Source organism: Mizuhopecten yessoensis, unplaced genomic scaffold (genome assembly GCF_002113885.1).
Source record: "Mizuhopecten yessoensis strain PY_sf001 unplaced genomic scaffold, ASM211388v2 scaffold5369, whole genome shotgun sequence".
In the NCBI taxonomy this organism is placed as follows: domain Eukaryota; kingdom Metazoa; phylum Mollusca; class Bivalvia; order Pectinida; family Pectinidae; genus Mizuhopecten; species Mizuhopecten yessoensis.
In genome coordinates, this window is record NW_018406015.1 from 1,000 (window position 1) to 25,740 (window position 24,741).

Sequence of the window (24,741 nt, forward strand, 5' to 3'; positions counted from 1 at the left end):
GCACTTGTACTATTGTTTACCCTGTGTTACTATAATTTACGGTAATGGAATGCCCGATACGCAATATGGAAATGACGACGCGAAAATATGACAAGAAAAACATGTGTATTACGAAGGGTGGGAAGTCCTAAATTGCCAGATTCAGAACTCACACAATACAAACACAAAGCAATATGATCTAATACATATCTACATCATATTATGTTATAATATGGCTTCACAGTTCACATGGCCTTGTTTGGTTTAGTATAGTCTATAGCTATTACAACATATTTTAAAATGTCATGTTGGGTATAAATGTTGGAGTATTCATGAAAAACAAAGCAGTACTGATATAGGTATAGATATCTACTATTGCCAAAGATTTTCATATTGTAGGTCATGTCCAAAAACAAAGGTGTGACAGGGATTTAACACTTAAGATATTCTAAATTGTAATATAAATATAATTTATATCTACTAAGTTTGTATTTCTCAAACTAAAGTAGAATATAAATAGAAGTCATATCTACTAAGTTTGTATTTCTCCACAACCGCTTTTGATTTCCACACTTCTGACTCATCAGATAAACCTGTTAGGAGTAGGTAAACATCTCTGGTTGTCAATGAGTGGGTAACACCCAAGACGTGATTTCATCGGCCTGTCTTTTGATTTTGACGTAATGTAACAATGCTTTGTACTCGCATATTCCACTATGATGTCATAGTTCATATTAATGGTTTCCTTAGTAGTGAGAAACACAAATCTTGTATTTAAAGATAAAAATATGGTTTTCTTGATATGATATGAACGTTATCTGAGAAAAACGGCTCAAACCTTGTGCTGGTCGGTAACCATGTTTATCTAATTCTCGTAAGTTAAATTTCATATTATAAAACACTCTCAGTAAACATGGTGTCTTTGTGTAATTTGACAATTAAGTAACTCGAGTTGAGAGAAGCATGCATGATAAGTAACCAGCATCATTTGAAAACCACTTGACACAGTATGTGTATTTACCTCTGTATAAATCTGTGGATTAGGTATAGAAACTAGAATATTTGTATGCAATATTATCTGAATGTGTTGATTACATTGAGAAATGTATAGATTATTGTGTACTTTTGTCTGAAAGTGTTGATTACATAAAGAAATAGTGATCCCATTGGTTATTCATCTGCAGCTTAAATCTATTCTCTGTACTGTTAAATGTATTCATATTTAATAACATATTAACAAATCAAAATTTGTCAACAAAAACGTTCTAGTTTATGGTCTCTCTAGTTTCTTGGGAGGAAAAAAACACCCATTAAATGATTCAGTCCCTTATCAGTATGTCTAATAATAAGGGCAACATAAATTTCCCAAGATGTAGGAGGTTTTCCCGATACAAGTTTTTGTACCATCAAACAGTTATAGGTAAAAGGATAAGCTCCTGAACTGTGCATATCTGTATGAGGAAGTGCTGATAAAACTTTGGGTGCCATTGAATGGAAAGGATTCCACCATCACTATGGTTACAAGGTGTGTCTCAGACATTTAAATCTGATATATGACAAAGTAAATGCTTGTGTATGTCAAATGCTGAAGTCTAGGTAAAAACTATGAACTTTTCCTTGTATTACAGACAAAGGCATTATTCTCAGAGCTTATCTTACCACTGGAGCAGAAACTAGAAAATGAATTCCGAAGATCATCGGTAAGTATGGAAAGATTTAAATGCCCCTTTGAGGCTATTATTACCTAGACCTGTTTATTAAGTAATTTATACAGACATTAGGTAAATATCTGATCATATATCTAATAATTTTGCTTTTCCTACAGAATAAGCAAGAGTGGCCTATATAATACAACTTGATTTAATTTATTTCCTATTTGTGTGTTTAGCTTGATGGCTTTGTATTGTTGTGTTTAGCTATGTGTCTTTGTACTGTTTTGTTTAGCTTGGTGTCGTTGTACTGTTGTTTTAGCTTGGTGTCTTTGTACTGTTTTGTTTAGCTTGGTATCTTTGTATTGTTGTGTTTAGCCTAGGTGTCTTTGTATTGGAGTGTTTAGCCTAGGTGTCTTTGTATTGGAGTGTTTAGCATAGGTGTCTTGTATTGGTGTATTTAGCCTGGTGTCTTGTATTGGTGTACTTTGCTTGGTATCTTTGAATTATTGTGTTTAGCCTGGTGCCTTGTATTGGTGTATTTAGCCTGGTGTCTTGTATTGGTTTACTAAGCTTGGTATCTTTGTATTGTTGTGTTTAGCTTGGTGTCTTTGTATTGGTGTACTTAGCTTGGTATCTTTGTATTGTTGTGTTTAGCTTGGTATCTTTTATGGGTATGTTCAGCTTTGTGTCTTTTTATTGGTGTGTTTGGCCTAAGTGTCTTTGTATTCATGTGTTTAGCCATGGTGTCTTTGTATTGGTGTGTTTAGCCATGGTGTCTTTGTACTGTTGTGTGTTTAGCTTGGTGTCTTTGCATTGGTGTGTTTAGCTTGGTGTCTTTGCATTGGTGTGTTTAGCCATGGTGTCTTTGTATTGGTATGTTTAGCTCGGTGTCTTTGTATTTGAGTGTTTAGCTTGGTGTCTTTGTATTGTTGTGTTTAGCCATGGTGTCTTTGTATTGGTGTGTTTAGCCATGGTGTCTTTGTACTGTTGTGTGTTAAGCTTGGTGTCTTTGCATTGGTGTGTTTAGCCATGGTGTCTTTGTATTGGTGTGTGTTTAACTTTATTTCTTTGTACTGTTGTGTGTTTAGCTTGGTGTCTTTGTATTGGTGTGTTTAGCTTGGTGTCTTTGTATTGGTGTGTTTAGCTTTTATGAGCCTAGGGCTTTAACATATGTTTTCTAATATATTTATCTACTAACAATTTTGTAAGGATCATTAGTTTGTAAGGATCATTAGTTTAAAAATCTGCGAACAACTTCTTCTAATGAACCTTGAGGCTTAGAAAGATGCTATTGTATCTGTCATTGATGGAGTGAATGGATTTAAACATATTAAAATAAATTACCTTGATACAAATTATATCATCACCTGCTGAAGTTTCCAGGTGAGCAATGCACTGTCGCAAAGTCTAGTTTTAAAGGTGATAGTTTTAATGTTCTATACAATGAAATTAAATGAATTTTTAAATAAAAAAGACAAGGGGAATTCATCTGATTTCAAAAGGAAGGTGAAAAATCTGGAGTCTTCAACCAGAGAAGGGAGAGTTAATGTGCAAGTATGCTATGGACCTTTTATTTAATTAAAACGAACGAAGAGAAAGGGAAATACTTCACTTCAACTACACTTCTTGTCAAATACACCAAGTCAAATATAATATATGTAAATTGTATTTGTATTGACAAGAATCTTATTAGAATACAAAACCTTGTTTGCCCTTAAGTGATGTAATAGTCTGTAGCACTAGATGAAGTGGTTTGTCCCTGGTACAGTACAGCAACGTATCACACTGACCAAGAGTGTTTACATAGGGAAACAGGTATTCCTTCCTGTCGGAATGTAATAAGGATATTGGCTTAATGTGTGCCAAAGGACACTTAACCTTATTTCATCACATGACCATTACCCCTAATACCCAATAAAAACGCTACACCGAGTGGCCCACACATTCCACCGTATTGTTGCACGGCCTACACATTCTGTCATTTCCTGACATTTATAGGTGTTACCTGGTTAGGAAAGGACTACGCCCCAGTCAATATAGCGACCTTACTCTCTCCAACTGATACTAGATGTGTGGTATTTGTAATTGATTTTGTAGAATTAACTGTAGATCCAATAGTTACTGGGGTATCATCTACCACCTTTGATCAATGGATGATATTGATTACTGAATCTCACCTGTGTAACCCAGTAACACCTTACTTCTCCTTAAAAAATGTAGATGATGGCTTTATATTTGTATATAGCAGTTTCTCTATAAAGGTAGCCTTTCAATATATTGTATTCCCATCACTGAATCCATTATTCTTTGATATCCTTTGCTGAAAGCAACATAGGGTAGGGTTTAATGACTTATAATGTGTAGTCCATACATAACAATTCCTGAAATCCGTCAAGCAGACTTTATGAAGTTACATTTTATTTGTAGTCCATCCAATATCCGTTTAATAGATTCGTAGTTTGTCCAGGCCACAGAATGTTTGTGTTTTTAACAATACCTTAAGATGAATAGAGTTTCAGGTAACATAATCAATAAGTTTCTGAAAAAAATCTTTGTGTAATGGGAATCTCGGTATATGTGACAATCGACAATTTGTTTAATTACCCGAGGTAGAACAGAACCAGATAATTCAGCAAAGACCTTTCAATATCATTTCAATAAGTTTTATTGTATGTGTGGAACCATATAGCTAGACAAAGTATATAATGATAGGTTCAAAGCCATTTCAGAGTATCTTACATTAAGGAAATTAGTGACTTGTTAATCTTACAAAACAAAAATATCTTGCATAACTGTTAAGTGTAGAAATATAACTCTCTCTCTCTAGATAAACATATTTAGAGTTTCCAAGTAAACTGAGTGTTATTTTGCTATGTCTATATTTGGTTTGGTTTGTTATAGTTTTATGTCCTATTAACAGCTATGGTCATTTGAGGACATGTCAGGTTTTGTTGGTGGGGGGAAACTGGAAAGTACAGAGAAAAACCACCGGCTTGTGGCCAGTACCTGGTGACTGCCCTATACTCAGGCTTTGAACCTGCAACCCCGGCCACGTCTGGTAGACGGTCAGACGCCTTAACCACTTGGCCGACGCAGCCCCTCAACATATCTAACAATTTGATGCTGCTAGTAGTTAAATAGGTCATATTATAGGTAAAAAAGTTGAATTATATCCACTTGATACAAGAAATTCCCTTTGTGTGGACTTGATATTCACAACCGTGGCCACTAGTATGACTGTGTCATAACCTGTGTATTTATATTGTGTCCCAGGTCCAGCACAAGAAGTACGTCCATGGCCACTAGTATGTCTGTGTCATAACTTGTGTATTTGTAATGTGTCCCAGGTCCAGCACAAGAAGTACGTCCAAGGCCACTAGTATGTCTGTGTCATAACCTGTGTATTTATATTGTGACCCGGGTCCAGCACAAGAAGTACGTCCACGGCCACTAGTATGTCTGTGTCATAACCTGTGTATATAATCTATATTGTGTCCCAGGGCCAGCACAAGAAGTACGTCCATGGCCACTAGCTATATAAATGTATATATATAGTATGTCTGTCATAACCTGTGTATTTATATTGTGACCCGGGTCCAGCACAAGAAGTACGTCCATGGCCATTAGTATGTCTGTGACATAACATGTGTATTTATATTGTGTCCCAGGGCCAGCACAAGAAGTACAACCATGGCCACAAAACCGTTGTCGTGCCTTATGCCAAAGCTTATGACTCCCTCAGAAAGTTCAGGAAGAAAACCAAGAACAAACTTGTGTATGATGAACAAAAGGAAGGGCAGGTACATATTCTGGTGTAAAATAAATGTCAAATAAAATTAACATAAATCATGTCACTTTTGGTATAAAAAAAAATAATGATTATTTTTACTAACGCTACCACTACTTACTGTGTTTAAAATGAGACCAGATAATCAATGTTTAGTGTAAAATATGTTTTATAAGTTTTCATTATGCGATGTTTTTATATAATGGATTTTATCCTGATCACATTCTTACTAACGTAATGCTATCAAAGAGTACAAGACACTTAATTGTAAATTCATGTGTAGGAAGAGTAATTACCAGTGTTGAGGACAAGTAATCAAAAATACAGATGAAAACTCTCAGATAACGTATCGAGTTTTCCAAACAATGGTAAAACTCTAATAATTTCTGAGGTTTGCCCAAATAGAAGACTTTTGAGGGGCTGATAATGTATGATCCTAAAGGAATTGGCTCTTCTAAACAATTATTACTACTTCTAATCATAATTATTAAATCTCTGAATATTTTCACAATTTTACAGAACTTATGCATTATGTACATTTTAAATTTGCAGTCAAAGAAATTTTAGCAACAACCCTAAAACTATGTGTTTGTTTCAGTATGTAAAAACTTTAAACAAATGCCAGGACAAACTGGACGAGTTCCGTATCCAGGGTCTAAAGCTGGTAAGTACACAGGCATTGTACAGCGTATTCTGAATACCACAAAACTGTTTATTGACATTGTGTTGTAATAATTCTGATAATTGATGTAATTATGTGGTGATAAATCACATCAAACTACTACTGTCATAATGTGGTAAATATGCAGGGTGTTTCCTGAACAATTTTGTTGGTTATTTTTCTACTGTTTTAATACTTAACAATGACATGACATTTGTTATGGAGTGTTGGTTTTATGTGTAAAGATGATTAAGATGAGCTTGTCTAATGAATGAATTCTAATTTGGTGTATCAATATTTTACATGTAATGATACCAGATGCTGTGTCATGAACCACTTTTTGAACCATCAACCAACTCAATTTCTTGTCTACCTGTTTACTGCCCTTCTCTTGTTCAACTACAAAGTTGGTCTCTTTCTTGCATATACATACTAACATTTCTAATATTAAAGCAAAATTACTTGTTATCATCCTTGTCAATAAAAAGAAAATCGCTGGTACAATGTAATGAAGTATATTTAGTCCAACATTTATTCAGAAGTAGAAGAACAATGTCATTTGTGATCTTGTTCTGAGCAACTAAAATACAGTGAATATATTCCAGCAAATGTGTACTGATATGAAACACATTCAAACAAAGACAATTGAGATATATCTAAGTTATTAAAATTTTCAAAAAATATGATCCAGCAATCACAAAAATGGCTTATTACTGGCTAAGTTATAATTTCACTTACTGTAGAACCACGGAATTAGATTAGGTGTTAGATGTTATCTAAGTCTGTGGTAAAACTTGACACTATCAGAAGATACATTAGTAAAAATATCATAATGAATATCTTTATAAAGCTGTGTCTTAATTTTATAGACAAACACTGGAAATTAAACTCGTAAATAGAAATTAGTGTTATAATACTGTAGCACGAATTCACATGATAATGACCCTCACTACATTCCTATGTAAGGGAAACAACTTGTGAGTACACTTGACAGTCACTTATATAATAAAGTTTGAGGATGTATTTGTGTTGTTATTTATTAGGGTCCCAGTTGGAGATGCAAGTTTTTAAGGTCAAGGTCACTGCTACTAAAATGTACCATGGGGGCTTATCTCAGAATCCAAAAAGTCTTTTTGAAATTTGACATGGTTGTACACTACGATAAGAAAATTTGAAAATAGAGATTTAAAAACTTTCAAATGTCAAGCCCAAGGTCACCATTACCAAAAACAGACCATTCGTAGTACTGTCCTTTTCTCAGAATCAGAAAAAAACAATCTTTTTTTAAATTTGACATGGTGATACACTGATATGTAGATGTGCAATAGGGATTTAACAAGTTTCCAAGCTCCATGCACTTTTGCTAAAAATAGTCCAGCACAAGGAAGGGCCCTTGCTGACCTGTAATTGTTCTAATTCAGACGGATTTCAGATAATGTTTACTATTGAGACTAAGTGGTTCCTAGAAAGTGTTTCTATTTGTTTAGATAAGTATTCCACCCGTTAGATTCTACTTACCTGTTAAATACTACTTACCTTTTAAATTTTACTTACTTATTAATATCTTTGTACCAACAGGCTTTACTGGAAGAAAGAAAATGTCACTGTTTCTTGTTAGACAGACTGTCCACCATCGCAAGTATGAATACAGCACATCACAGACAAGTAGGTCAAAGGTCATGTTAATATAGTTGATCAAGTGTAAAATTTAAAACAAAACTCACAGATACCATTGCAAACCAATCAACTGACTGCTTATTTAAAAAGTCATCTGTGAATCTGACCTATAGCAGTTTTTGATTAACTGGTTGATTTTCTCAAGTAACAAAATAATTAAAAGAATAAGAAGTTTTTAATGAAGACAGCTGTAAAATAAAAATGTAGCTCAGTTGGCAAATTTTGAAACGTAAGTTGGACATATATCATGCATTAGATATTGCTGACATGTGTTGTAGGCAGCAGAGATGTTGACTATGGGATTACCTAGCTGGCGACATCTGTCAGCTAAGCCCCACATCTTACCCCCAGAGGCTGACCGTTTACTCATGATACAGAAGGTAAGTAATTATAAGTCACCTGTCAGTTTTTACTCTCGGCCTGGGGTTGATCTTCTTCTGATACACAAGTTGAGTAAGTCACCCATACGTTGTGTCTCATGGCCTGGGGCTGATCTATTCTTTATGTAACAAGGTGAGTATGTCAAAAATCACATTTCATCTAGGGGCCCACCAACACGTGATACACAAGGTGAGTATATGTCCCCAATGAGACATTTTTCTCAAGCTGATCTACTTGTGATGCACAAGGTGAGTGTGTTATACATTTAACCTAGCTGTAACAGGAGAAGAGAAATGCACAGCAAGACAGAGATTCGAACCTGGGACCCTCTGTGATGTAGACGAACGCTCTACCTGGTCACCGACAATTACCCAGTCCAGGTTCTGCTACCTTCCTCCTTCCTTGTTCTTAGTCTTTGTGCCCAAAGACAACATCATTTACAACCCAGGTTTGGGTATCCCCTTGCTAAATGTACACTCAAAACTTAAAACAAGGGTTGGTCACAGCACCAGTATAACAGGAGACATGCACAGCCAGAGCTAGATTCGAACCTGGGACCCTCAGAACTCTAGACAGAGGCTCTACTAACTGAACTACCTGGTCGCCAATGAATGACCAAGACCAGTTCCGCTACAAACCTATACAAGTGGTTTACCAACTAATGTTATACACAGTATTTGTCTATTTGTCTTCAACCTGGGGACAACCTCACTCGTGATACAGAAGGTGAGTGTTGTCATCAATGAAACCTTACCCGTGGGCCATGATGCACTCACCTCCATGGACAGGACTGTGTATGGAAGGTTAGGAAGTATTTTAGGTTCCACCTCTTGGAAAAACTTCTCATTAAGCACAAGGTGAATTACTTATCAGTCCCTCCTAAAATCTAGTATATGTATATGTATGAGGAAGAAGCCATTCAAATTAATTAGTGTAGCTGTAGTTCTGAAAATTTGCTTTCATAAATGATATATACCTACCTGTTATAGGTCAAGGTCAAAGTATATCATTGAATGATTTATTAGGTGTTTCATATCCAGACCAAATGCTAACCATCTTGATTGCATTTCAGATAAATAAACGCGGGCATTTTAGATTTAACATATTAGATTTTCTTACTTTCTTGCAGGATGACGATTTTGAGCATGCAAATGGTTCTATATACCGTGTCAGTAACGGGTATACGCCTGATGAGACTCGGTCCGTAGGTACACCTTACAGAAGATCCAGGAGCTATCATGATGGGCCTCGCATCCCGATGGACTACAATGGAGATTTCTCATATGGTACACATGAATCTTCATACTTATTATAAGTACTTAACATTTGTGATCTCAGTTTCTCTGAGCTCTTTGACTGTAAGTGGATAGGACAGTCATTTGAAAAGTGATACTGAGTAGAGATTACAAATTAAATGTTATGTTATGAGATAGGATACAATTTAATCAATTTGTGAAATATCCTCTCCTGAAATATGAAATGGACCTAAGGGCAAAGTGAATTTAGAAGAACATTTATCTTACAGCAACAAGGACCATGCCACCATCACGGGGAATCAGCGTACCGCCTCCCCCTCCCCCAGGCGTGTCCCAGGTGAGAGCTATCTACACACATGCTGCTGAGGGAGACAGTAAACTCAGCTTCACAGAGGGGGACGTAATCAACCTTATAGGAGAGCCTGCCGAGGGATGGCATTATGGTCTAAATAACCGCAGTGGCAGGTTAGTTGTCAATCTATTGCTAAACAATTCATAAAAGCAGCGGAATGTTGTTTATTTTAGAAGTGTAGCGAAATACAGTATTCTGTGTTAATCCAAATAAAAATTGTTTTGGACAAAGTTTTTTCAAACAGCAAGATATTTTCTGAAAAAACGGCCTACACTTCCAGATCAAAAACAAATTCAAAGGTTGAGGATGAAACACCTGGTGAATGTATGATCTTGTAAATTTTCATTTAACATTGTGCGTGTTTTTGTCACTCAAAGTTGGTCTGATATTACAGGTATGGCTGGTTTCCGATGTCCTTCACAGAACCAATGACGGACATGCCTGGGAGAGAACCACAGCCGTATGTACATCTATACCAGCTTTTGTTTGCAGACATTTATACCTCATTACCTAAAATATAAATGCATTACTATCAACTTTGATATCTTTATAAATATACTGTGTAAATTATAATATACTTCCAACAGTCAGCTGCAAGTCTAATACTGCATGGCGAAAAGGCGACAATGTTCTCTGAACTGTTGAAACCTGCCTCACTACAGTCTACCCTATATAAAATGTGTTTGCCTTAGAACACTATTTCAATCCAGGTTTCAACTTCCCATAGCTACAGGAGGTCCACAGACTCTTTTTATAACAGGAAAAGAGTAGTGTGCCTCCGTCGGGGGGGATCATAGCAGCAACACTGCAACCTTCTCAACCAAGACCTAAAGGGAAATTCCCTCTTACATGAAGCTAAAAGACAACTCAGTGTTTCATACAATATTTAAATTTCTGCCCCAATTATTTAGCTGGCAGTCTATATATTTGGTCCACTTGCAGATTACTCTTATACTAACTCTGATATATCAAATATCTCATTTATCCTTGATTTTTGTTCTGGTCCTTACGACTTCAACATCATGAGGTCTGAGTGTATGATATGTGCTCATTCTGTATCTTAATAACGTAGTCATATAGGATCGGGGTAATGGATTGAGGTGATCATGTGAAAGTCTTTGTGTAGAATAAGGGTGATAAACAAAAATAAAAAAATGTAGAAAAGTGAGAAAAATAAAACATTAAACTTGATAATGTCGTGGGGAAACTCAACAAAAAAGGCGGAAAAAGATTCACTGAAATCATCCATGTGTGTTCAGTACAGTAAGCTGATAGTTTAAATTTTCTGGCTTATTATTGGGTCATTTTTAATTTTCTGTTTTAGGATGGGTCATCGTGTAAAGAGTATGGGTGATCTAGACACAAGGTCACTTTCAGATGGTGGCAGTTTTCTGGTTGACGGGGATGTTCCAGGGGCCACAAGACGTCCTAAGTCTGTTTACGAGACCTCAGGAATGAGGCTTGTCAACAACCCAACACAGGTAACATTACCTTATAAGTTCTGGAAATATACTTTTAATTCCTTGTTTTTGGTCTTTTTATCAATACATGTACATGGTATGGTTGTGGACCCTCCTGGTACCATGAGTGTGGGGTGGGAGTGTACTTATTTATCTTATCAGCTTGTGGTCATTTCATGCTGCCAGAAACCACTGTTGTAGTTGTCATCCAATATAGTTTGCCATTAAATTTGATCTTAAAACTAAAATATTTCATGAAAGAAATAGATATTGTCATAATATCATAAATTTAATCACTTATCTTTCTTAGCATTGAGTTTTCAACCTCACAAACTTCTTAACTTTTCTAGATTTAGAAATTTCAAGACATAAAAAAAGATTCTGATGATCTCTCAGCAGTGGTTTTAGAGCTATATTTATTATTCCTATCATATTTAAAAGCCAGAATATCTAATACTGACTGACAGTAACAGTTTTTTAGTGATCATTCACATACATGTATGTTGCTTACTTGATTGACCTTATTAACAATTACAATTGTATTAAAATTTTGTTTATATTTGTTTAAGTATTGTTGATACATGTTTTTATATCATTAATTGATTTCATTTCTGCTACAGTTTAATTTGATATTAAAGTTTACATATTTAATATTGATTGTAACACTGCTTTATGCATGATCACTTCATCATGTGTTTTGTTATAAGAATGTAACTTTGTGTTATCATGTTTATGTTCACATTGATTTCAGTCTATTGTTGAAGAACTATCTCATCATTAATAGCAATGTGTAGAATATGTACAGTAGGTATACTCACCTTCAGACCAACACTTTGCCAGCCCTCTCACCTAACTCGTCACTTCAGTAACTACTGTAAATTGTTCAGTCTTAAACTCCAATGTTTACAACTTATCTGTCTTAGTTCCATTTACCTCTATCAACTTGTGTTAGGATATATACAATAAAAAAACTACATTTGTATTTCATTTTCTGTGAATGGTTTCTAGGAAAACGATACGTACCAATGTATCCTCAATATTCCAGGGGTTACACTCACTTTCACTCTCTGCACCCCTGGAATATCTCATAGCAAAACCGAAGGCACACGGCTAGCTATTTGATTGGCCTCGGGTAAAAAAACACCTGACCAATCCCAGGCTGATACCTGCCTTTGAAGATTATAAAGGAGCGACACCCGACTTTAAAGCCAGTAAATTTTACAATCCTGTGACTGCGAGATTCTTTTGATGTACATGAAAGGAATATCAAACTAGTCTTCTTATCTCATCCACAAGGTGGCGCAAACAAAGCCTTCAATTTTGCTATGACATATTCCAGGGATGCAGAGAGCGAAAGTGAGCATAACCCCTGTAGTTTCGGGGGATGGCACAAACGGGTATTGGGCAAATTAAAATATTTCAAAAAATCAAAATCCTGTTTAGTTAAACTACGTACTTTATCATCTGATTATTGGGGAATAGCTGAAACATATTTGTTAAAAAACTTTCTTTATTTTTGATCAAAGGAAACCAAAAAGTTGTTTTAATGTTAATCCCATCACACTATTCCATCTTTGCGTATTGCAGAGTTATCTTCTCTTGTGAGCAGGTATTGATTGTTACGTCATTGGTTTGTGTGAGAAAATACTGTCGTTTTCTGAAAAATTGATGACGTTACTCTCACAAACCAATGACGTAACAATCAATACCTGTTCACAAGAGCAGATAACTCTACAATACGAAAAAGACGGAATATGTATCATTATTACAATTGCAAGTGTTAAAAAAATGAGAGACCGGAAATAATGTTGGCTATTCCTCTGCATGAAATCATTCAGGAGTTTTATACAGAGACATTTAACTACACATTAAGCAGTCTTATTTAAAAGTTTTGATTTTTCAGTCCCGTTCGTATGCTTCATACGCTGCTGGTGATGGGTTCAGCAGCAATACTGGCAACATGCTAGGGTCCTACTCTCTCCCTCGTCACTCCTCTGCACACGAGCGCAGGTTTTTCCCAGATAACGAAAACTCTTATGATTTCATACACCACGATGCACAGGTAGATTAAAATTACCTCCCTTTGTGTAGAGCATGTTCACTGTATCCACAGCAACCCTGGAATGCTGCATGAGTTGTTGGTTAGTGCAGATTTGTTCATCTTACTTTGTTCAATGTTGAGAAAACAGGATTAATTACTACATTTGTACTAAACATGATAAAACAGAATTAAGAACTACAACATTATCCTTCTTGCATGTGTTCATTTTTCTTTCTTTTTTTTCATCTTTGGTTTACATATATTTATGAACTAACGAATAATTGGATTTCAGACCAACTTATTTCAACAATTAGCACTACATTAAGACATTTGTGGCCATATTGTTTTACAGCAAAAACTATTCTATTATGATGTTTTAACTACCAATTGATGTTGGTATACTAGAACTGTCATAGCCGTGAGCAGACTAAACCCTTCATGTGCAATATTCCAACCAATCAGTTGTAAGCGTGTACCCAATGTGGAGTTTACCTGGTGTTTAAGTGTGCTTTGAGTTTTATGGTGTTGACAAGAAATTCATCTGGGATATATATGTTATTTTGAAAGTGTGCCATTCCCAATCTAGGATATTTATTTAGATAAAATGTCTAGATTGACATGTTTGTGATGTGGTGAAAACAGTCTCACCCTGAGATGGATCTGTGTGTTGTTTGTAACTTTCGTGTGGTCATGTTTTATAGTCCGGTTTGTATTTTTGTCATCTTAAACTGTTGAAAAATATTAATTACATTATTTCAGTCTATATGATATTCAAATGGAGTTTGTTTTTCATTTCAATAAATTAAAGGAAAAAAGTCGTAATTTTAAAATAAATATTTGGTCACTGTTTGTAGGTTTTGTAAATTAATCAATCACTGAATGAACAAGTATGAAGCAATATTACATATATATACTATTAACTAGCATGGAGTGACATGCAAACATGGAATCTTAATTGGATCTGATTATGATTATTGATGCCCTGTGTTTATAGGCTAGTTTGGATGGAGTCTAGAAACAAGCAAACATATTCAGCACCAATTACTAGAATTCCAAAGTTTTTCCAGACAGATGTATTTTCTGTTTATAGCTGCGGCCCACAGTTCCTGTAGTGAATGCCAGTGCCTATCATAGTCCAGGACAAGTGCCCTACTCCTCCCTACCCTCTCCCCCTCTTCCCCCTCCTCCGCCCCCTATAGCAATGCCCACAATTACCTCTGTATCCTCACACTCACCTGCACCCACACCATCAACAGCCTCACTTGACCCTTTTGTTTTAGCCGGTAGTGGTACCCTGTCACCTCCTGCTTTGAGCCGTGCTGCCAGCCTCCGGCGCCTTAACAACAAGGCAGATGTCACCCCTTCTGCTCCACCCCCTCCCCCACTCCCTCCACCTTTACCATCCTCAAATTCATCTGTTCTCTCTCAGAATGAGGTGACCACATCTGGTTATGGAAATCGTCAATCATCGAGTAACCCTCCTCCCCCTCCACCACCTGTATCATCAGTCCATGGTGACAGCCGGCCGAGACCACCTACGTCAATGCCCCCTGTGCCTCCGAAGATATCAAATGGACAGGGGGGCTCGCATCCAGCAGAGGACTACGAAACAGACGAGGAGGAAACAAAGTAAACACATTTATTTGTTGCGGCTTACTAGATGTGGTTAGCTGATCGCCGTTTTCATCTTCCAGTCCTCTGCTTTTTGTTTTCTTTGTTCCATCACTCCCTCAAGCTGTCACACAGTTATTTTCCATATTTTCACTTGCTTTTAAAGACACAAGAAGCAAAAGATAAAAAAAAATGATCAAGGGACATCTATGCATATCAAAGGAACAGGTAAGAATAGGCATACTTTTGGTGCTTCCATTCTATCCTGCTGTTACATGTGACATTTTTTCTTCCCTTCAAATTTTGGTTGCCTCCAATCCTCCACCTTTTCATCTTTTTCTTGTCTTTTGTCTTTGTACTTGGTTTCTTGTTGTGTTTAAAGCAGTGTTAACTAGTAGCTGTGCCGTGTGCACTGGACAGATGTGATATATGTGCTCAAACTGTACTTACAACAAAGCTGTTGTTATTGCTGCCAGTTAATTTCTTATATGTATGGAGGACATTTGTCATCAAAAAAGGACCAGAAAGTAAAATATAACCTAAAACTTGTTGATAAACTAAAACCTTTATATAATGCCTCAGTAAAACCTTGATATAATGCCTCAGTAAAACCTTTATATAATGCCTCTGTAAAACCTTTATATAATGTCTCAGTAAAACCTTGATATAATGCCTCAGTAAAACCTTTATATAATGCCTCTGTAAAACCTTTATATAATGCCTCAGTAAAACCTTGATATAATGCCTCAGTAAAACCTTGATATAATGCCTCAGTAAAACCTTGATATAATGCCTCAGTAAAACCTTGATATAATGCCTCAGTAAAACCTTGATATAATGCCTCAGTAAAACCTTGATATAATGCCTCAGTAAAACCTTGATATAATGCCTCAGTAAAACCTTGATATAATGCCTCAGTAAAACCTTGATATAATGCCTCAGTAAAACCTTGATATAATGCCTCAGTAAAACCTTGATATAATGCCTCAGTAAAACCTTGATATAATGCCTCAGTAAAACCTTGATATAATGCCTCAGTAAAACCTTGATATAATGCCTCAGTAAAACCTTGATATAATGCCTCAGTAAAACCTTGATATAATGCCTCAGTAAAACCTTGATATAATGCCTCAGTAAAACCTTGATATAATGCCTCAGTAAAACCTTGGTATAATGCCTCAGTAAAACCTTGATATAATGCCTCAGTAAGCCTTGATATAATGCTTCAATAAAACCTTGATATAGTGCCTCAGTAAACCTTGATATAATGCCTCAGTAAACCTTAATACAATGCCTCAGTAAACTTTGATATAATGCCTCAGTAAACCTTGATATAATGCCTCAGTAAACCTTGAGATAATGCCTCTTGTTACAGTTACCTCCCTTAGTTACACTGCTTTTTCACAAAGCCTTTTTTACGGCGAACGAGGGCATATGTTCTTGGTTCAGAAATAACAGTGGACTGTTAGACTAAATCTAATGAAAAATGGGAATGATCAACTCATTCATGCTTGAGTTGAAAACTACTGAATCATCTTTGAAATTCTGATTAAAATAGTAATCTGCATCAAATACAATGAATATATTGCTCCTTTTAATCTTTTGAATCTTTGGCATGCCTCATACCCTGTTTATTTAGTATAAGACAAGCATCCTTGGCATGGGAGACATAATCCAGACATATAACTCACTGATCAAGTATTTAGAGTATAGGCTATGGAGTGGGTTACTACTTGGTACTTTCTTACTTACAAAACATTTAGATTTTAAAATTAACTAAAATTTAACAGTTTGGAAGATTTTAAAGCTGGAATTCTGAAGGTCTACCATATGTCAAACTGTGGTAGACCTGCAGTAACCAGGTGAAAAAGTTAGTGCTGAACCCTGATATTAGACAATGCTTCTTTGTCGCAAGAATAGCACTACAGTGCTAATGTTATTATGTTACGTGTATATGCAACGTTAAATAAAGCTTCTTGACTCTTGACCCTTGAAGGCAGTATAGAGAGGTTTTACTCTATATCATCCATGCCTTGAACTTATTTGAAGACAAGTGTCCATCATAAAATACAAATCTTACTGAATGCAAAGATAACATTAGTTTGTACATAAGTTAGTGGAAGGCTTGTAATAATTAGCACATTTGCTGAACATTGTGGGCTACAGTTTTATGGTTTTGAAACATACTAAGCATTGATGAAGAATAGTTCTGTATAACACTACGGTAGTTACATCATTTTGAATTTACGTAATTGAAATAATCAACTTTTGAATTTCATTAGAATCTAGTAGCAGCTGATTTCTGATGATGTCTAGGATGTTACTGATTTATTTCTAATTATTAATGTAACATTTAATGTAAAAGTTTGTCAGGTCTTTACCTTATAATGTCTGAGCTTGGCTAGATTGTTGAATTATAACACATGAAGTTTGGCTGAATATCTGGTCTGAATGGAATGTAAATCATTTTAGCTCAAGACATGTATGTGTGATATATTACAGGCAGTAACTGACAGAAGCATTAAAGTAACTATAATACGTGGTCTTTTCAACCTCTATTATCATAGTGAAACAGATATGCATATTGCATGAAGAAAATTTGACATCAAACTTTCAGAAATGTGTAATCTCAGAAATATTGTATAATCCCCTGTACAGTATATTACAGACATATTGTATAATCCCTGTACAGTGTATTACAGACATATTGTATAATCCCCTTTACAGTATATTACAGACATATTGTATAATCCCTGTACAGTATATTACAGACATATTGAATAATCCCTGTACAGTGTATTACAGACATATTGTGTAATCCCCTGTACAGTGTATTACAGACATATTATATAATCCCCTGTACAGTGTATTACAGACATATTGTATAATCCCCTGTACAGTGTATTACAGACATATTATCATAACTCTCTAACAAAGTAAATCAGGACCAGCTTTTAGTTCCTAGATCAATATGGATGTGAAATATTGCATACTCTACCTATGTCTATACTGATGATGTAAGTACCTCACCTGCATCTATATATATATGATGGTAATCTACTTCTGCATGCTGCATCCAATTTCTTAGATAATGTTACTGTGGTACTGGCTTACATGATTACAGGAATAATGCAATTAAATGTTAGCATTCCTACCTTTGACCTTTTCTTGTTATATCATGTAATTTTACCAAGTAACTATCTGCAATGCAATATAAATACCAATGCTCTAAAACTTGTTTCATCTCCACTGGGACCAGTTTTTCTATTATAAACAACCAAGACTGGATTATCGAACTGGTTTATACAAGTTTCCAGATTATACATGATCAGATTTAGAAAGAATATTTGAAAGAAAAAAGAAATTATCATTTAATGTCACTTATATATGTAGAGTAAATTTAAAGTTTTATTATAAAATACACATGTTTTTAACATTTAATTATACATCATTTTTATTCATTATCTTTATACATTATCCTTTCATGGTAAACCAGAAATATTTTGCTGCTTTTAAATTTTTACATTTTTTAATTGATTACATTTGGCTGGGTTACCTTCCACTGATGTGAGGTATAATTCATTTATGTGAGCGTATGATTGTGTTAATGACTGTTTGTTTGTGACTGATCATAGGTCTAGTTCAGTCAGTGTCACTCGGATGGTACAGAGGGTGAGTCAGCTCAAGGTCACCATACAGCCTGTACTGAAGTTATCTCCCCTTCTGTGTAAAGACAACCCACTTATAATATATTGTCGGGAATATGATCTGGGTAATAAATGTACTGTAGCCTATACAAGATGTTATCCTTGGATCACTGCTCCTGACCCAAGGTTTGATCAGGAATGTCATTGTGTGTGGCAGACATAGAAGAAAACATTAAAGGGAGATAACTTGACAGGATCATATGTGTTCAGTGACCAATTACCAATATACACTGTTTGAGATGTAAAGTAGTTTTAATATACATAAATACATACATTATACTCACTTTTCTTGACTGCATGATGAAACCAGTATCAGTTTCTGTTATCTGTGTCACTATATTGCCTAGGAAAAGGAGACTTTTTTTCTGATGTATGACAACAATGGATCAGGTTCTAAATTGTAAACTGGCTAGGTCAACAAACTCTGAACTTTGACTCTCTGTGTTTTAGAGTGAATGCTTTCTATCTAGATTTTGGTATTGGGTATTTTCTGTTCTCATTCATGATGTTTTAGTTAAGGCCAGACTTTTTATCAGGCATTTAGTGTATATCGGTAAAAATGTAATAGGCTTTAATGGGTGCTGAGATTCTTCAAAATAATTATATAAAGTAGGGACATCATTCACACTTAAGCTTTTTTAAATCATCAGAACTATTTGGTATACAATTGAAAATGTAGTAAGCTTTGATGGGTTTTGAGATTATGTGTACAGAGGTCAATGAAGTAGGTTTTGATGTGTTCTTTAGTTAACAGGTAAAAAAGGGAATGTAATAAGCTTTAATAGGAACTGAGATTAATGGGTACAGAGGTCAATGAAGAAGGCTTTAACAGGTACTGATATTAATGGGTACAAAGGTCAATGTAGAAGGCTTTAACAGGTAATGATATTAATGGGTACAAAGATCAATGTAGAAGGCTTTAACAGGTACTGATATTAATGGGTACAAAGGTCAATGTAGAAGGCTTTAACAGGTACTGATATTAATGGGTACAAAGATCAATGTAGAAGGCTTTAACAGGTAATGATATTAATGGGTACAAAGATCAATGTAGAAGGCTTTAACAGGTACTGATATTAATGGGTACAAAGATCAATGTAGAAGGCTTTAACAGGTACCGAGATAAATGGGTACAAAGTTTAATGTATTGGGCATAATGGGTACTGAGATTAATGGATACAAAGGTCAATGTATTAGGCTTACTGGGTGCTGAGTTGAATGGATAAAAAGGTTAATGTATTAGGCTTAATGGGTACTGAGATGAATGGGTACAATGGTCAATGTATTAGGCTTAATGGGTACTGAGATTAATGGATACAAAGGTCAATGTATTAGGCTTACTGGGTGCTGAGATGAATGGATACAATGATCAATGTATTAGGCTTAATGGGTACTGAGATGAATGGGTACAATGGTCAATGGATTAAGCTTAATGGGTGCTGAGATGAATGGATACAAAGGTTAATGTATTAGGCTTAATGGGTACTGTTTATGAATGGGTACAATGATCAATGTATTAGGCTTAATGGGTACTTAGATGAATGGGTACAATGGTCAATGGATTAAGCTTAATGGGTGCTGAGATGAATGGATACAATGATCAATGTATTAGGCTTAAGGGGTACTGAGATGAATGGGTACAATGGTCAATGGATTAGGCTTAATGGGTACTGAGATTAATGAGTACAAAGGTCGATGTATTAGGCTTACTGGGTGCTGAGAGGAATGGATACAAAGGTCAATGTATTAGCATTTTATTGATACTGATATTAATCAACAGAAAGGTCAAGGTAGTTGGCTTTAATTGGTACTGAGATAAATGGGTACAAAGGCCAATATATAAGGATTAATGGATACTTAGATGAATGGGTACAAAGGTCAATGTTGTTGGCTATAATTGATACTGAAATTAATGGGTACAAAGGTCAATGTTGCAAGCTTTAATGAGTACTGATTGAGATTGACAAATGTTGATGTACTGTACTTGTTTTAATATTCAAATTGGCTTCCTTTGAGCCCTAAAAAAGGGTTATCATTAATCTGCAATTAAAGTTTAGCATGCTAAACTACATGCTAAACTAAGTAAATTACCAATGTAAAAAAACACCTTTTTTACCTGAAAAACAGGAGCAATATGACCTCTTGGCCTTGTTTTATTGTTTATGATTTCAATTTTGCATATCTTTGAAAATGTTAAGAACTATAAAACGGCTTTGTGATAGCTGTGTATTTTGTTTGTTCAGTAATATTCATCTTCATCAATCATCACATATATATACGTTACCAGACAAGGTGTATTGTGTTACACTTGATATTATAGCCTATTCACTGTTTACCTGAAGTGAGGTGTGTTGATAATTGTTATGAATTAGTGCATGTTGTTGATATGAATTAACTTAACATATTTAAATATATCCACATACAATTATTGTTGCACAAGTAATTTCAAATTGATATTTTTTAAGAAAAGTAATTCTAAAAAGTATTTTGTTTTCAAAAACATGTATATAAAATATGATGGATGTATAATTCTACAAGAATGTGATGCTAATTAATATGACAAAGGGTATTTATTTATGTACCATTTTGGGGGTATAACAGTTTTGTAGTAAAACCATGAGTAAGAAGTTAAAAGATAAAAAAAATAAAGGATTGAACTGTGAGTTGCAAGAGTTTCAATCACATTAACATTTTTGCTTTCAGAAAATTTGAAATATCTTCCATATTTCAATCAAGAGAATTTTATTTCAGCTATATTTCTGTTCATTTTGCATGGGGAAAAAGGATTTTGTGATGACAATTAATTGTTGTTTTCCATTGAGAGCCATTTCTTATGTTGATTTGTTATTTTGCAAACTCTTAATAGAATCTCTACAACAATTTGATTTCAGACAACACTTCAAAGCGTAATTGATTTCTTCATCTTAACAACATTATCGTCATTCAAAGCATTGAAGGCTTATTGTAATACTGGTATCCATGTAAATATAACAAACTGTAATCTTTGATATGAAAAATATTGAGTTAGATTGGTTTTAATTCGTTAAGTTTGGTTCATGTAACATATGAAAACTGTGGAGGTGTTAGCCCAGGAAATTATTTGGAATCTATTTTCTTTCATTGCAGCTTCAGAAGAAATCCTAAATTTGCAGCAGTGAACCTAAAGAAGACTGTAACAAATGACAGATCAAAGCCAAGGATATGACGAGGAGTTAACGCTGTATACCTCCCGTATATATAGACAGTATCACAAGTACACTAACACTCCAGGAAAAATGAACAAAACTTTGTTCCTATCATGAAAAAAACCCAGTTTACCTATACAATATTGGATTAGCCAAAAAAAGGTGCCTCCTTGCTAAGGATATTACACAAACCGTTTGTGGTCAGATATGACAAGAACACCTTGAATCTTGGAGAAAATATGTAAACATAACAGGAACACAAACAGATCATAAACAATGTACTACATAGTAGGGTTTAGCTGTCATCACTTTGTGGCATTATTTTGTACATAGAATCATAACTCATATTAAACATCATATTTTAGCTCTCTGGCCTGAAGCGCCAAGTGAGCTGACGCCATGGCACAACGTCTGTCATAGATCAAATGTTAATCATCTGCCCGACCCTTTGGTAGGGAAAGGCACCCAAAATGTAACATGGAAGTGGGTTGGTTGATATTTAAAAGACCACCTTTCAAGTTTTGGTAAAAGAATTTGGACCTCAATGGAGATTGATATTGTATACAGAAGGATGTGGCTCCCTTTTTTGGCAGAGGGGCTTAGCTCATTAGGGGATATAGGGACAAAAGTATTTTTGACTACTCCATTCTATTGGGCAGATGTTAACAAAAAATCATCATTCCATGGCCATTTTTATATTTCTATCAGATTTGAAATCCAAGATTGCAGCTTTGCCTGAGACACATTCAACTTCTCAGTTTTTTTAGGCAAAATTTGACCAAACCGTATTCAAATGTTTCTCTCACGACCGTGAATAAGTGTTGTTAATATTTGTACCGTATTTAACATCATTGGTCAACTGTCTCTTAATTGGCCGAGACATTTTCCACTTCTCAACTTCCAAACAGGCCAATGTTAGTGAATGTAGTGAAACTCTTTAGGAATTAGGCTCTCCTGGTCCTGAACAGGTTTTATATTTTGGGCAAATTGGAATATAAAATGGCCACCCTGTCTTCCAATTGGATGAGACACTTCTAACCAATTCTCAATTCCACTTGATTAAACTTAACAAAAAAATACAAAAAAAACTACCTGTCATTGACCTTACCAGTTGTTTTTTTAAAATGTTTGATCCAGAAAATGTAAATGGCCACCATTATCTCAAAGGTTTTTGTAAAATTCGAATAAAAATGAAAGTGGTGAGTGACTGGGGCCCTATATGCCTCTTGTATAAAATGTTATAGGAATATACAGGTTCTCTTATTTTATTTTATAATTTGTAAATTATTCATTCCTATTCTGTAAGTGCTTTAATTTCAGAAAGCTAAATTTTGTATTTCAATCATACATTGAATGCATTCTGAGTATTACTGGCAAGGAATTCACACATTGTAAGCAAAATGCAAAAAAAATTGGAGAATTATACCTCACCCCATGAAGCATCATTTTAGTGCTATTACAAATATTTATGACATCAAACACTGTTTCATTCATTAACAACTTATACATGTATGTCACGTATATTGTTGGGATATTAACAAATATTTATGTAGAATTAAAAGGGTAAAATGTGGATGTTAAATGTATTCAGCTTGTCGCTACTGTTGTAAATCTTGGCTTTCGTTGCAATTTCAATGTTATTTGTGTAAGAGTTATGCCCCTTTAAAACATTTTCATTAGAAAATCATTTGGAGCCAGTTGTTAAAAGCTTGGTCATTTTAACTACAATTTAAAACGAAGCTTTAATCCTGTATATTTCAAAACAAATTTAAATTTGAAACTAAAACTACAGTTATAGGGATCCATCGTAAGATAAATAATGCAAAATATATGTAGGTTTTCAGAGATTTCACAAAAATTGGGTATTTAACATTTGCATCAAGGTGATCAGGATTTTAACAACTGGTCAGACTCGTGTGGAAGTCTTTTAGAAAGCAGAAGCACTTAAGGTAGCATTTGTCCTTAAGTTATGAGAAGTAGATTTAAGCTCTCTTTATCTGATGTATAATGAATTGTCAAATGTTAGATAGTCGTATGTCCTTAGGTTATGAGAAGTAGAATCACTCTTTTTATTTGAAGTATACTGAATTGTCAAATGTAAGTATAAAAACAATTCCTTTAGTCACACACAATCATGTACTATGTACATGTATAATGTTACTGGTGGTTTTTTTCGCTGTTTAATAGCACAGAGAATTAGCTAGTCATTAAAGGAATCCGTGCCATCTGTCACTATTTATATAAATGATATAATTTCTTTATTTCATGCAGTGCTTACACTTGACTTGTATTACTAGCTCTGTGATATAGTGTGTTCGTGTCAAGTGTCGGATAACTTCTTTATAAATTTATTACAAGCAAATATTTCACTGCTAGACGTTGGTGATATATTGATATTGAAAAATAGAATTTAGTATATTATTATATTGCTATAGGTTGTTTTTATTTTACATGAAAGGTTTATTTACGCAACAAGAAGTATGTGCAATTGGCTGTTTGAAAATTTACATCATGCAGGAATGAAACTTTGTTGGTAAATAGAAGAAAATATATATGCATGTATATATAAAAACTGAGGCTTTTATTATTATATTGAATACCAACAGCATTAAACTGAGCAGATAGTTTAAGAAAGTCATCTTTTCATCCACATCCAATGTTACTAATTGTTATATGATGCCAAAGAAAGTTTTTGCCTCATTTCTGAATAGTGATATTCAAATAATCATCAGGCACCATGTCTGTTTACCAATTATTGTGTCTGTACAGTGCAGTTGTATGTCAAAATACACATTACTCCTGATACACTTTCATCCATTACCTCTGGCCTAATGTATAAAATAAAGATTACCTTTTGTACAATGTATATTATACAATATTGTAACTGGTGCATTATGAACCACCTACATAAATACTTGAGAAGTGTGTAATACATACAGTTTCACCAGTGCAGTGTATCATACATACAGTATCACTGGTGCAGTGTGTACTA

At 34.7% G+C, this 24,741-nt stretch overlaps 1 protein-coding gene across 1 annotated transcript; it reads left to right on the plus strand.

Annotated features, from left to right (window-relative positions):
* Positions 1 to 1,607: 1,607 nt before the first annotated feature.
* On the plus strand, positions 1,608 to 24,735 carry LOC110450615 (brain-specific angiogenesis inhibitor 1-associated protein 2-like; the record flags this gene model as incomplete). The annotated part of the gene is made up of 11 exons (XM_021498229.1): positions 1,608 to 1,679; positions 5,300 to 5,431; positions 6,017 to 6,082; positions 7,658 to 7,744; positions 8,035 to 8,136; positions 9,267 to 9,423; positions 9,663 to 9,858; positions 10,140 to 10,205; positions 11,070 to 11,226; positions 14,676 to 14,875; positions 21,691 to 24,735. Coding segments are annotated over 11 exons (1,314 nt in total), but the record flags the coding sequence as incomplete, so codon positions are not given.
* Between the last annotated feature and the right edge of the window lie 6 nt (positions 24,736 to 24,741).